The following is a 15251-nucleotide window of genomic DNA, read 5'->3' as shown; positions in this document are numbered from 1 at the left end:
AAGTCATACTTACTCACGTCACATCCCACTTCTAGCTGGGACCCTCTGGCATCCTTCTTTCCCATTCTCATCTATGGTTGTCACCTTAAAAAAAAAAAAAGTGAAGCTGTGCCTCCCCTCTCAGAGCCCCGTCCTGCTGAGAGCTCTCGAACAATGAAAGCTGGGTTCCTTGGCCTGGCCAGGAAGGCAGCCTCCCCTGAGCTCACCTCACCTCTCTGAACATCAGCGCCTCATCTTCCCACCTTGGGATTTCACACCACTGATGTTTTTTGATCTTCATACTCCTCCATGTTTGTCCCCTTCCCGCCTTTATCTTCCTTTGCCTTGCTTCGCTCCCACCCCCTGGCTCTTTGTGACGAAACCACTCATCATTTCAGTCAGTGCAGCATTCTTCAGTCAACTGTCTCTGTGCAGTGTGCCCCCACAGCCCTCTTCTACATTGGACCACGTCCATAACACCATATGGTAGTGAGCGCTCTTCTCACTTGTGCCCCTTGTTAAACTGTGAGATCCTTGAGAGGCGGGAATGTAGCGCCTGGTGCAGTGCCTGGCATTCGGGGTGCTTGATACGATCCGAGACCAGAAGGAGCCCAAGAAATATGTGTGCATACATGCATGTGTTTGTATGTGTGCACGTGTGTATGCTTGCATGTCTATGTGTGAGTGTGAGCACGTGCATATCTGTATGCGTGCATGTGCGTGTGTGTGCGTATGCATGTGTGTGTACATGGGTGCATGTGCATGTGTGTGTGTGTGTGTGTTTCGGTCAGGCAGCTCCAGTGTTTGTTTCCTCCGTACTGACTGGTTGAACGTGAATTATTAAAGGTCATATAAACAGCTGCACAGAATGAAGCCGGAATTTTGATAAGTCATTTATAATCTTTCAGAATGGCCTCTGGGTGTCCAAGAATTTTGGGGAAAAATGGGAAGAAATCCACAAAGCAGTATGTTTGGCCAAATGGTGAGTAACACGAGACTCCATCTGTGCAGAGCCCTAAACCTAAGCGCTGCCAAAAGTCACATGAATAAATAGCAAGTCCTTGCTATGTGCCAAGTGCTCTTCGGGGTCCCATGGGGGATAGAGAGAGGGCTGGGACACAGAGCTGGCCCTGGAAGGGCTTCTAATTGTGCTGGAAAAGGATTTTGTCTCAATGACTGCTGCCTACAAAGCTTTTTCTCTGTAGCTGCTGACATCAATTGGGACATAAAATGGAGCTTTAACGTGGGGTCTTTGGTACTTCTGTATAGTTGGGCTCACACTTCCTCGTCTAGCACTCCATTTAGTTGCGTAAAACATAGTGCGAACTCAGGAAGAGCTGAAAGTGCTTCCAGACTGCGCAAGCGCCACCATTTGCAGTAAGAAAACACTCTCTTCCGTTGGCGGCATGCCCTGCCCCTCAGGGCCCACCCAAAGACCATGCAGAGGCAGCTCTGACTCAAGTGAAGTTGCTTTTGTCCCAGCCTGGCTCTGTCACTAGTCAGAGGTTCACCCTCTCTGGGCTCCAGTTACCCCTTGGTCAAAGGAGCCTTTTTTTGTGGAATATGGAGGGTGGCGAAGCAAGAATTGAATCAATGGGCTCAGACCTCCCTCCCACACTCTGCTTGCTAAGAATCGTGTTCACAGTCTCTTCTTTTCCAGTGACAAATTTAAGCAAGTCTAGTAGTCTGGTTTCCCAGTGTATGGCAGATTGCTGCCTGACATGAGCTGTGGTGCTGTTAGCCGAAAGCACACAACAGCTTTAGAATTACAGCCTGAAAGCTGGAAGCAGGCAGGAAAGACATGGAAAAAAAACAAAACCAGATAAAACTCAGGACAAAATTACTGTGCTGGATCAAGGAAGGACACTTACTTGAGCAACATCTGGGAGAACACTGCATTGGCTTGATAGGATTAATGTTCATGACGATGACCCATAATCTTAAAAGTTTAATGCATTCCACTTAGGGAACCAGAAAAAATAAATCATACATATTTAAAATACATCTACCAAGATGAGTTAAAATACTGGCTGTGCTACTTCAATGAGGTGGGCCTCTTCCAGAAGCTCTCATTAAATGAGGATTTTAGAGTCAGCTCTGCACGTGCCACATCTGATTTCATGTTTTGTGTCTTAATCAGGGGTGTTGGTACTGGATAGGACTGCACAGGAAGGAAGTTTGTTTTATAGTTACTAAGTTCACAAATCACTTTTTTTGTTTGTTTTTTTTGTTGTTTGTTTGTTTGTTTTGTTTTGAGACAGGGTTTCTCTGTGTATCCCTGGCTGTCCTGGACTTGCTCTGTATACCAGGCTGACCTCGAATTCACAGAAATCCACCTGCCTCTGCCTCTGCCTCCCGAGTGCTAGGATCACAGGCATGTGCCACCACAGCCAACAACATATCACTTCTAACAGAATTAAAATATGCAGATCATGTTTAAGGTGTGATAGTTTTAGTCATTAAAATAATAAAAAGCTTTTTTTAATGATAGTTCATTGCCTATGCAAGGCTTCTTTGTTGTGTATATACGGTGTTTTGTTTTGAGAGGAGATCTCTCTAGTGTAGCCCTAGAACTTGCTATATGAACCAGGCCGGCCTCAAACTCACAGAGATCCACCTGCCTCTGCCTTCTGAGTGCTGGGATCAAAGGTATGTGCCATCATGCCAGCTTTACACAAGGTTTTTTTAACTTAAATTTTTTTTTTCCCCTCACGGGAGTTTTGCCTATGGTTACCTGTGTGTACCATGTGAGTGAGGTACCTATGGAGGTCAGAAGAGGCATGACACTCTCTGGCACAGAAGTTGCACATAATTGTGAACCATCATGTGGGTACTGGGGATTGAACCCAGGTCCTCCGCAAGAGCAACAAATGCTCTTAACTGTGAAGTCATCCCTCCAGCCCTGGTTATTTTACTTTTGTAAGACACTTAATTGCTTAGCTTTATACTCAAGGTGGCTAAGCTACTGATGCAGGTAACTCACCTTTGAGATCACTGATCTCAAGGAATTTACAAAGTTCTGAAAAAGTATAACCAAACCCCAGACCCTGGCTGATGTAATCTATATAGGTGCTATCAGGGTCTGGATCCCATTCCCCGCAAACTGCCTTTCCAAGTTTCATTTTAAATAATTCAACCTCTGACCTAGTTTGTCTCTTGGAGATGAAAGAACTGAATTATTTAGGTCATAAAAAAAGCACTGAGCTAAATTCAGATGGGAGATAAGAAAGCCTAGAATCTAACGACCAGCCTGAAGATGCCAATCAGCGTGGCGGGCGCAAGAAGGCACACACTATGCAACAGACCAGGTGGCCAATGGATGGCAAGCAGTGCAGTAGGATGCAGTGTTCCAGAACAGGGCTTCTCACAGGCTGGCGTCTTATCCACTGGGCCACGTGGCCAGTGGAACAGAGATTCTCACCTTCATTACCCACGACGTATTGGGCTGGCCGGGTCATGACTGAAGGAGCTGTTCTGCGTACCTCAAGATGCACCCACTAGATGCCAGGACTCCTGCCTTCTCCTCCCTCCACTCCAGCTGTGGCAAACCAAAAATGTCTTCAGAGACTTCCAAGTGTTCCCCAGGGGGCAGAACTTCCCTTGTTGAGAATCCACTGCTCTAGAATTTTGTAGGGAGAAAAAGGCCTCCAGTTAGAGTGACAAGGATAGCCTCCTGGGAGGGCTCGTTTTTAAGCTAGTGCTGAAAGACTGTGAGGGAGTGACACGAGAAAGGAGCATCTCGCTGGCAGGGAATGGTGTGACCACAGAGGCAGATCTGGGGTGTGAGTACATCCGTGTGACTGGGAGAGCCCTCACAGTGAAGTAGGCGGCTGCAGGAGACAAAGGAGCCCCAGCTGAGGCGTGCGCCACCAGCGGCCATCAGGGCTTCTCCACTTTTCCTTTTGAATTCCCACTGTAAACCTGACTAAACAAAGTGAGCAGAGTGCCAGCTGTCACCAGTAGATGGGGCTTGGTACACAGGCCAGGGGCTTTGTGACTAGCTAACATAGTCTCTTAGTAGCCTTAATCCATTTCTCATCCCTGTCTTTGCCTCTTTATAGGGGATCAGACAACATCATCTTCTTTACCACCTATGTGAATGGCTCCTGCAGTAAGTATATTGTAGTCCCAGAAAAGGAGTGTCCTGCTGCCTATTCAGGCTAGAACATTTTGGGTTGTGTGTGATAGAAACAAAAGATTTTTCTCATCCTCCTGAAAAATTCAGCAGCTACAGAAAATTCAAAGCTGTTAATTACTTTGAAAATCTTGAAAGTACAGCAAAATTCCCTCATCATGCTCAGGTCAATAAAAATATAGCTGTATATGGAGATGATTTAGTTCATTTTAGCAGTTGTGTGTGTTACTTTTCTAATTATTGCAACCAAATACCTTTCAAACACAACTTAATGGAAGATAGGTTACTTTGTCTCACAGTCCATTGTGGTAGAGAAGACACAGTGGCTGCAGCAGCTTTGTCCATGGCAAGGGGCTCCTGCCCTCTGACTTGTACACATCTTGGTGTGTCAGGAGGGAGGGAGCTCAGGTCAGAATGAGAAACAGATCATCTGCAAGGCCAACTCTGAGCAACCCATTTCTGCAAACCAGGCCACAGTCTTAAAGGTTCCCCAACCTCTCAGAACAGTATCACCGCCTGCAGTCAGGTATCCAAGCATCTGAGTCTATCCAAGCATCTTCACGATTAGACTGTAACATTCCACCCCTGGCTATTGTTGGCAGACTGTCATCGTATAATGCAAAATCTATCCAGTCCAACATCAAAAGTTACCATTGTCCTTAACAGTCCCAACGCTGCTTAAAAACCCCGTATCTTCCAAGACAGTCTCTTTACTGTGAGTCCTTATAAATCAAAACTTAAGTTGCATGTTTCCAATGTACAAGGGTGCACATATACTCCTAAGGGGGCAACAGCAGGACAGCATGGAGAGGCGAGGGCAAAGGACCAAACCCATCCGAGAAGTGACCCTGTAGCTCCATGCCTGTATCTGGGCATCATGGCGGCATCATTGGAGTGCCAGTGACCTTGAGTGGCCCCTTCCTCTACCGTTCTCGTTTCCTGTGGCACGTGTGTCCTCGTTCTTGGGACAGCCTTCTTCCGTATATGTCTGTATTCCCAGCATTTCCAACGTCCCGGGATCTACAGCTTCAGCTTATGCTTCACCTTCACAGCTTCCTGCACTGGCCCCAAAAGGTCTCCCACAGAGACTCCAACCAAGCTCACGCTGCCTGGCCGCGTGGGCTCTCTTATGAAACAAGTCTTGATGACGCATCACTCTTGACTCTGCTGAAAACCTATAGCTGTCTAGAGATGTGTCCACCCTTCCCACCTTGGACAACAGCTGCAGTGACCTCTAATTGTCTGCAGCTGGACCAGGTGGTCCTGGCTTTCTTTCCAGGTTGGCCAGGAGGCTCATGTTAATGTTTTGAAAGAAAGTTTGAAAACGACTTTGTGGGTTTGACCCTAGAGCCTTTGTTGGATGGGGTCTTGCCCTCATGGCGCCTCTCCTACTGTCCAAAGTGTTTGGCTTCATTGTAGTGATACCACTAGGCTCTTTAACAGTTACAACCACTTTGTCTCGCCTGACTTTCCTGCAACTTTAAATGTGCTCATGTTCCTTTCTTCAGCAAACTGAATATTTTTTCACATCCATTTCCACCGTTCCCTTTGAATTCTCACTATAAACCTGACGGTACACAAAGGGAGCAGCAATTGCACAATCTGAATAGTAAGCTGCCTGTAGATCCCCGCAAAATAAATTAGTCCATTAGTTTTCATCTGAGCCTCACTCAGAACTTCAAATAATTGGCAGCTAGATTCTTTACCAGAATGTAATATGAATGCTCGCTAACCCAGTTCCCAATAGAGATCTTACGTCTGGCCTTCACATTTCCATTTCTCTCAGAATTCTGGTCTTCATGAGCTCCTACTGGAATGAGCCATTGAGCCGTGCTTATAGTGCTCTGGTACTTATCTATGCCATAGCTCCAAACTCCTGCCCATTCCTCAGACTATCCAGTTCTGAAAGTCACATGGTCAGGCCATCACTACACTGCACTCTTTGATAACAAATTTCTGTACTTTTCTCATCACTTACTGTCTTAGTCACCATTGTATTGCTGTGAAGAGACACCATGACCATGGAAGCTCTTATAAAAGAAAGCATTTAATTGGGCTTCCTTACAGTTTCAGGGGTTTAGTCAGTCCGTTATCATCATGGCAGGGAGCGTGGCGGTGTGTAGGCACTCTGGTGCTGGAGAAGTAGCTGAGGGTTCTGCATCAAGATCCATAGGCAGAGTGACATTGAGCCTGGCTTGAGCTTCTGAAACCTCAAAGCCCACCCCTAAGTGACATACTTCCTCCAACAAGGCCACACCTCCTAATCCTTCTCAAGTAGTGCCACTTCCTTGATGACTGTGTATTCAAATATGTGAGCGTATGGGGGCTTTTTCAAACCACCACACTGACAAAACACTGACAAGAGCAACTGAAGAAAAGAGAGATTACTTTGGCTCACAGTTTAGAAGCTACAGTCCATCATGGTGAAGAAGACATGCTGGCTGAAACAGCTCTGTTCCTGGCAGTGGGAGTTTGCAGCATGACTTGGATAAGGAAGGCTTACTCTCCTTTGCAGTTTCTGGGGTACAGTCTACAGTGGCCAGGAGAGCATGGCAACTTGATCAGCCCTGCATGGCGGTAGGAGCTCACAACCACTGATGTCTTAATACATCAGAAAGCAGAGAGCTTGTATCAGAATCACTGAGCAAGGTCCCAAAGAGTCCACAACTCCCCAAACAGCATCAAAAATTTAAACACATGAGCATGTGGGGGACATTTCCTATCTAACCATAACAACAGTATAGATAAAATCAACAAAAAGAAGCTGACATGCAGAGTAAGTCCTGCAGAAGACAGATTGTTTTCATGTTGGCTGAACTATTGTCCTCCCAGTGCACGCTACAAGTTCCAAGTAGAAAGCAAAATCTTTCTTTTAGTCATGCAACAAATATCTGAGTTCTTGCTGTAGGCTAAACACTAGTCTAAGGTTAAAGCAAAACACCCTAGGGTTTTTTGCCCTCATGGAACAAAACGTGTGTTAGATGAGAAACAAAAAATGAAAAACTCAAACAAGACAATTTAGAACAGAATGCAATTGTGTTAGAGTGTGCTGTGAAGAGAGGACGAACAAATTGTCACTGTGGTTACACAACACTGCATTTGAGCCATAAACACCCAGAAACCCTCACATAAGTGAAAGCCAAATGCAAATTCTCTGTATATGACGCCATGCTGCATCTATGCTCTCACTTGACCAAACACGCATGGAATTAGAAATGCTTTTCCTGTATTGTAATAAGAGCAGTTCCAGAGGAACTGTGTAAACAAGACTCACCAGTAAGTGAAATTTTAATTGATATTTTGTCTTGTTTAAGAAGCTGATCTTGGTGCCCTGGAATTGTGGAGAACATCCGACTTGGGGAAAACCTTCAAAACCATTGGCGTGAAAATCTACTCGTTTGGTCTTGGGGGCCGTTTCCTTTTTGCCTCTGTGATGGCCGATAAGGTGAGGAGTTACCTCATTGGGGTCTGATGTCTCTGCTCATACATACTCTGTGGATGTCTTTCACTAAGTGGTCCTGATAGCATTTCTTGTCTTGAAGATTGTTTTAAATTTTCACGTTTGTTTATTTTGTCTGTGTGTGATATACTTGTGGGGGCACACACGCAATGTATGTGGGGGGCAGTTTGCAGGAGTCCATTCTTTCCATACACCAAATAGAGCCAAGGAATCAAACCCATGCTATCAAGCTTGGTGGCAAACACTTTTCATCCACTGAGCCATATTACCAGCCCTATGGTTTTAAATATCACAGTAAACGCTTTGGAGAGATTTTTGCCTACAGAGGCAGATTCACTCTCAGGGCCTACTGTGGGCTTTATCCTTTTAAAACGGTGACTAGTTTTTGTTTGGGATTTGTAGGCCAGTGTAAACTTTACTCAGACATGAATATCTGGAGGGCCAAGAAAGCAGTTCATTTGCATGTTATTCCATAATCATAAAAAAAAAAATAGTACTAGTTGAGTGCCTACTGCATGCTGGATACTAGTCTAGATACCATGAGAAAGCAGTGAATAAATAGATACATATCCCTCTCTCTGAGCTCATATTCAAGTAGGGAATCCCCTGCTAAGCAAGTGTCTTAGTCTGTTCGATTGCTGTGAAGAGACGCCATGACCACGGCAACTCTTAAAGAAAACATTTCATTGGGGCTGGCTTACAGTTCAGGAGTTTAGTCCATTATCATCATGGCGGGAAGTGTGGCAACACACAGGCATGCTGGAGAAGGAGCTGAGAGTTTTCCATCTGGCTTGGCAGCAGGAAGAAAGAAAGAAAGAAAGACACTTGGCCTGGCTTGAGCATCCGAAAACCTCGAAGTCCACCCCCAATGACACACTTCCTCAAGCAAGGCCACACCTCCTAATCCCTGTCAAGTAGCATCACTCCCTAAAGGCCAGGCATTCAAACACAAAGCCTATGGGGGGCATTCCTATTCAAACCACCACAGCAAGTCAGAAAGCCAGCAAGTAAGCTGGTTGAGGAGGAATTCAAGCAGCATGGAGGGTGGGGAGCAGCAGGAACTGGCAGCACTATCCAGATCTTATGCTGGGGGAAGGGGTCTGGGGGTCTTAGGGAACCTGAGGAGGCCATAGCCGTGTGGCTTATCTGGGACGAAAGCAAGTATGGAATCAGCAAGGAAAGAGACAGACCCCCAGACCCCTGAAGACAAGGAGAGTGGCCATGTGGATGATAGCACAGGGGAGCATGAGGAGGCAGGCCAGAATGCAGTGGGAAGCTGTAGCAACAAGGGCTTTTATTCCTCAGACAGGCTGTATGATGGTTTAGCTTCCACTGTAGCAGAGTAGGTGTGCTCGAGAGAAGGCAGAGGTGGAAGCAGCAAGAAGAACAGCCAAGTCAAGTATTCAAGGGCAGAGGTGGTGGGAGTGGAACCAGGCTGTTAACATGACTGACGGGAGAGGCAGTGAGCTTGTTATGCATGTGTTTAAATATATTGCTGATTGCACAAGCTGGTGGCATAGATGTCGCTTGTGAGATAAAAAAAAAAAAAAAGAGAGACCACAAGAAACTTCCAAGTGTTTGGCCGGAGCAACTGGATACATGGCTGTTTTCTGCCGTAGCAGAGGCTACAGGAGGAACAGATTTGTGGGAAAAGAACCAAGAATTCAGTGTGCTGGATATGACATGCCTATTATATATCCAAGAGGAAATGTCAAGTCTGTGTTCGAATACATATGAATCTCCCAAAATTACACAGTATTTAAAGCCATGTGACAGGGTGCATTCTCCTAAAGAATGAGTAGGTATAGAAAAGACTGAGCAAGCCCTGAAGCACCTCTCCACTAAAGGCTGCAAGAAAAAGAAGAATCAGGCTGAGGAAGGGGTATGGCAGGGGAAATCAGGACACCATGCTGTTAAAAAACTCAAGTGAACAAAGTGTTTCTAGAGGCAGCAGTGGTCAGTTTGGTAAACTCAAGTGAGATGTTGCATTACTTGAACTCAGAATTATCTGCTGGGCTGGAAGAGTGGGTTTTTGGTGCCCTTGATAGAATCAGTTTCATGGGACTAGTGAGGTTAAAACAGGGACCCGGAGATGGGGAAGTATATACATCCACGGCCACTGAGCTGCACCTATGCATCTCTAGTAGCTGTTTTAAATAATCTAGCAGAGACTATGATTTAATTGCCTTCTTAGCAGGCCCCCTTTTCATCAAATACCCACTGGCCAATGTCCTTGTAGGAATTTTGGACTCTCTGGCCTTTTTCTAGCCCATGTATGTTTCCTTCATTATGGCTATGGAGAGAATTTCTTAGGCCCATTTCTCATCTTGACTCTCCTGTGGTCTCCCAACATGAATCATCTTCATCTTTTAGCCCATCAGTTATCTAATTCTTTGGATTAACTATCTAAAGCCAGGGCTGTCTCAAAGAGACTGAACATTTAGGTGGTTGTCATCATTTTGAGAATTTCAAGCAAGCATGTGCAAATGGTATGAAGCCAACCTAGTGACCGCCCAGTCACATCCTTAGCTCTTTGGAAGGAGCTAGAATGCTAGCCATTGGGAGGACCGTACCAGAAGGAAAGGCAGCAGAGAATGGACTGTTCCGTTGTGTGGAGGGGAGTAGAAATTGCTTAGAGAATTGGCAGAAAGCTCACTGTTGGAGTTACACCCACTGAGGAAATGATCGATATAACTATTTTAAGAACGTTTCATGTTCCTTGACATGATGTCTTGGCAGAAGATTAACAGCGTAGATATTGGCATATTGATTCTAGGATACAACAAGAAGGATCCACGTGTCAACAGACCAAGGGGACACATGGAGCATGGCACAGCTTCCTTCCGTGGGACAGGAGCAGTTCTATTCTATCCTGGCAGCCAACGATGACATGGTATTCATGCACGTAGATGAACCTGGAGGTAAGAGCCGTCATTAGCCCAGCCTAGAACGAGGAGAGGTTTGGGTACTGCTCTGAGCTTGCTTTTCTGTGGAGCTTTTCCTCTTACCCCAAGAAGTCTATTGCTCTTCTAGAGATAATGTGCTGTGTCTTTAAAAGGGCACTTGTTCCTGTGCCTGCAGTAGTCTGTGAGGGTGGCTGATTGCTTTAGAACACAGCTGCCCAGAGCAGCTGGGGGACACCTGTTCAGTGGTACTGAGTTGCAAACTGTCTGTGAGCAGGTAAGTATAGGAAATAGTCAGAAACTGTTTATGATTTTGTTTGATGTTTTCTTGAGACAGGAACAGACTCATTTATAGTCCAGATGGTTTTAAACTGACAGTGTTCAGTTCCTTAACCTCCTGGATATTGGGATCACTAGTACATACCACTTTGCCCAGTTTAGACTCTTGAAGCCATTTATTAAAACAATTTTATGCCTAGTGAACATAATGATAGAAAGTTAGGGCTGGCATTTTGTCTCTGTTATATTTTGCTCTTCTAGTAATGATTTGTTTTATATAAAACCACCAGTTTGTGATATATTGGAATATTTTTAAGGATCCTTCAACAAGGACAGTTTGAAAGGTATTCTAAAGTACAAAGATTTAGAAGAGTATGAAAGGTGAACCTAAAGACAATGCAGATACGTACTTGGGAAAAGCTTTTCTGATTATGTCAGGCAGCAAATGCAATGTGTCCTGTGTTCCAGCCTCTAAGTTGAGTGCTAGAATTAAGGATAAACTTAAAGACTCTGAGTGTGAAACTGTGATTAACACCCAGGTCTGAGGGCGATTAACAAGCGTGCTGGGCCAGGTGGTCAAGTCTTCACTATTGTTATTGTTTCTTTGTTTCCTCCCAAGACTCAGTATTTTCGTCTGTTTGCTCACGTCAGATACCGGCTTTGGCACAATCTTCACGTCTGACGACCGAGGCATTGTCTACTCGAAGTCTCTGGACCGACATCTCTACACCACCACAGGTGGCGAGACCGACTTTACCAACGTGACCTCCCTCCGTGGAGTCTACATAACAAGCAAGCTCTCCGAAGGTGAGGCTTGGCGAAGCTCTGGCTCCTTCCGCTGAGTGGGCTACGGTGTGAGGTCTTGGGGGAACCTGACAGTCCTTCCCCCCAGTTACGTGCTTGCTTAGCCAACAAGCCTACCCTTTCACGTCGTGGCTTCTTGTGTAAGGAAATTATGCTGCCAGAGGTAGGGCAGAGCAGAGCAGCCGCAGTGGGAGGAAAGCATGAGTCTTCTGCGTTTGGAGGTGTAGGCCTAGAGGAGGGAACCTGAACTTAATGTGTTTTCCTGTGGAGACTTTATGCTCTACTCTTGGGCTCCCCTTACCTAAGGCTCTAACCAAGGAAACATTACTTCCAAGGACAGAGACCCTTAAACCATCTCTGTGTGCCTACATTTTGGCAGGAAGTAAGGGCTTTTCTTCCGTAAGTAACTTGCAATGGCCTATGAGGTCCTAAGTGGCCCTGGCTCTTCTTTCCCTCCCTGACCTCACCTTCATCACCTTTCTCTCTCGTTTGCTCTGTGGCCCTCATACTATCCCCCCTGCCAGTCTTCAGATGTACCAGGTACACACCTTCACCCATCACAGATCTGCCAGGCAGCTCCATTTCCTCAGATGTCTGCCGGGCTGAACGCTTCTTCAAGTCTTTGGTCCTGTGTTACTTACCGAGTGACAATGGGCTAGATTCCCCCGTGTTAAATTCAGATCTGCTCCCTTCCTCTCACACATTTCCAATCCACCTTAGACGTCCAGAGGTTTTCCACAGCACTTATTCTGTATAATTCACTTGCATTCTGTGTAATTTCACTTGTTCACTATCTCTGATGTTCGTTTCATCCCACTGGAATGTGTACCTCATAAGCTTTTGCTGCTTATGAGGTGGTGGTAGTGATTGTGTGTGTGTCTGTGTATGTGTGCGGTCGTGTGCATGTGTGCGGTGGTGATGGATGATGATGGGTGTGTGTGTGTGTGTGTGTGTGTACATGTGTGGTGATGGATGATGATGTGTCTGAGTGTGTTTGGTGATGATATGTGTGTGCACACACATACACACACACATTCCAGTGTACCCAGGTGGAGACCAGAGGATGACTGTCAGGAGTTGGTCTCTCCTTCCACCGTGGGTTCTGGAGATCAAACTCAGGTCCTCAGGCATGTGCAGCAGGAGCTTTATCCTAATGAGTCACCCCACCAGTCCCTCCACAGGATTTCTATCGGTGGTGTTCACTGAGGCCTACAGTGGTATTACATCCTGGCCACCCAGTCAGTGTTTGTTGAATTTCCCTTCATCTGCTTCCTGGTTGACGTTCCTTGAAACCTCAGAGCGTATTATCTCTGTACTTAAACCTACAGAGTCTGTCATTAAGGAGCAGACCTTAGGAAGGAGGCATCCTAGTGGCCGGGCAGGCCATGGAGAGCACGCCAGTAAGAAAAGAGGGCCAGGAAGATGGCTCAGAGGGTGGAAGTGCTTGCTGCTGAGCCTGACCACCAAGGTTTGATACCTACGATCTACGTGGTAGGAGAGGACCGATTCCTGAAAGTTGTCCTCCAACCACGTGCACACACACACACAATTAAATGAGTGCAATCAAATCTTTTTTTAAAAAAAGAAAGGACATCAGAGAATTATGTACTAGCTAGTTTTATGTCAGCTTAATACAAGGTGATGTCATCTGAGGAGTGGGAACTTCAATTAAGAAAAAACTGATACATAAGGTCAGGCTGTAGGCAAGCCTGTAGGCCATTTTCTTGATTGGTGATTGATGGGGGCAGGAGCAGCCCGCTGTGGGCGGTGCCACCCCTGGGAATATGGTCCTAGGTTCAATAAGGAAGCAGACTGAGAAAGCCAGGGGGAGCAAGCCAGTAAGCAGTACCCCTCCATGCCCTCTACATCAGCTCCCGCCTCCCGGTTCCTGCCTGTTTGAGTTCCTGTCCTGACTGTCTTCAGAGATGGACAGTGATGCGGAAGTGTAAGCCAAACAAACCTTTTTCTCACCAATGCTTTTGGCCATAGCATTCCATTACAGCAATAATAACCCTAACGAGGACAGATAGGATACTGGATGATGAAAAACAAACACTATTATTAATTATTAATCCAGCCAGGTGTGTTAGCACATGCCTTTAATCCCGGCACTTGGGTGGCAGAGGCAGGTGAATCTTTGTGAGTTGGAGGCCAACTTGGTCTACAAAGAGCGTTCCAGGACAGCTAGGGCTGTTACACAGAACAATCCTGTCTCAAAAAACCAAAAATCAATCAATCAATTAATTAATTTAAAAAATCATTAATCCAGGGTTAAACATAAATAATCTTGAGAATCCCTAAAATAGGCTTGGAGTCATGTCTTTGAGTAAAAATCAGGATCCCTGCCTTTGACAGATTTTCGAACATTGGAGGAAAATGGACTTTAGCCTATTCATATTTATCATATTTATCAAATGTGTTGCCTTTCATTTACTAAAATAGAATTTAGAATTCCTGAGACAATCAGTTTATAAAGAGCAAAAAAAAAATTTTTTTTTTAATTTTTGTTTGTGTTTCCCTGGCTTGGCTGTCCTGGAACTCACTCTATAGAACTCCAACTCACAGATCTGCCTGCCTCTGCCTCCCAAGTGCTGGGATTAAAGGCGTACACCATCATCTCCCAGCTGCAAAAGTTTATCCACCCATGGCTGGTTATCGCACTGCTTTGGGGTCTATGGCACTGCATCATGGTAGAAATAAACACCACCTCAGACGTAGGGAGGAAAATGGACTAGGACCCTGATAGCCCTTCAAGGACACCGCCCCAGTGACCTCACGTCCCCTCATCGGCCTCATCTCAGCCTGGCAACCAAGCTGTGACTGCCTGGGCAGCAGCGAGGAGGAGGGCGGTCAAGGTCCAAACTCCAGGACAGAGGAGAGTTTTGGGGTCTTTCAGTAGATTCAGTTCCAGATGGCCTCTGGAGGTAGCTAGGGCTTTCTGTTCCAGCACTACACCCTTTTCAGGCCTGTGCTGAACCACCTCGGAAGGCGTGAACAGCTCATGGGACTCCAGAGACAAAGTGGAGCGGGAGGGGGTAAGAAAAGGGAGGGAAACGTGCTGAACATAGAAGATTCATTTATGTGAAAAATAAATGAATCGGAGGTGTTTCTCAGGAGAGAATTCCATTGTGGTGGCCTGAGACCTCCAGTGGGTTGGGCTTCCGTCACCCTCTCTCCAGTGCGATGGCCTTACGTCACTCTTTTCCTGTTCAGATAACTCTATTCAGAGCATGATCACTTTTGACCAGGGAGGACGGTGGGAGCACCTGCAGAAGCCGGAGAACAGCAAATGCGATGCTACCGCAAAGAACAAGAACGAGGTTTGTTGGCGCCGCCCGTCGTCTGTGTGTGCAGAAAAGCAGCCAGTCTGCCCTGCTCTGACCAGTGCTAGGCTTTTACATAAGATACCATTCTCTGTCAGGGCCCACAGGGGAAGGTAGAAGGCTTGGAAATGAACATAATGAAGTCGCTTAGAATTTGTGAAGTAGAAAGTATAAGGAGAAGTCAAGATATTACTGGTTACTTGTCTTTTTAAAGAAAAACAAGATGAAGTACCAACCATTTGCTTTATTAAATTTCTGAGTGAAGTCAGAATGGACCGATGTCCTGGTTGTTGGCGGGGGGGTCTACGTGGCGGGAATGAAGCCTTTAGAAGGCCCTTGGGAGCCAGCGAGCAGCTGCTCAGAACACG

At 46.0% G+C, this 15251-nt stretch overlaps 1 protein-coding gene across 4 annotated transcripts in view; it reads left to right on the top strand.

The window, feature by feature from the left end:
* Sort1 (sortilin 1) overlaps positions 1-15251 on the top strand; it is a 75443-nt gene that overhangs the window by 38534 nt on the left and 21658 nt on the right. For 2 of the 4 annotated variants that reach the window (XM_021631688.2, XM_021631686.2), the window contains exons 6-11: positions 888-961; positions 4041-4090; positions 7432-7559; positions 10351-10495; positions 11408-11563; positions 14774-14880. In XM_021631688.2, coding sequence (XP_021487363.1) covers positions 888-961; positions 4041-4090; positions 7432-7559; positions 10351-10495; positions 11408-11563; positions 14774-14880 — 660 coding nt within the window. Of the gene's footprint in view, positions 1-887; positions 962-4040; positions 4091-7428; positions 7560-10350; positions 10496-11407; positions 11564-14773; positions 14881-15251 lie in introns of all 4 variants that reach the window. The other 2 variants (XM_021631687.2, XM_021631685.2) reach the window with 1 other exon arrangement.

This window comes from Meriones unguiculatus, chromosome 10, assembly GCF_030254825.1.
Source record: "Meriones unguiculatus strain TT.TT164.6M chromosome 10, Bangor_MerUng_6.1, whole genome shotgun sequence".
Classification (NCBI taxonomy): domain Eukaryota; kingdom Metazoa; phylum Chordata; class Mammalia; order Rodentia; family Muridae; genus Meriones; species Meriones unguiculatus.
The sequence above is the reverse complement of the archived record's forward strand: the minus strand, read 5'-3'. Positions and strand labels throughout refer to the sequence as shown.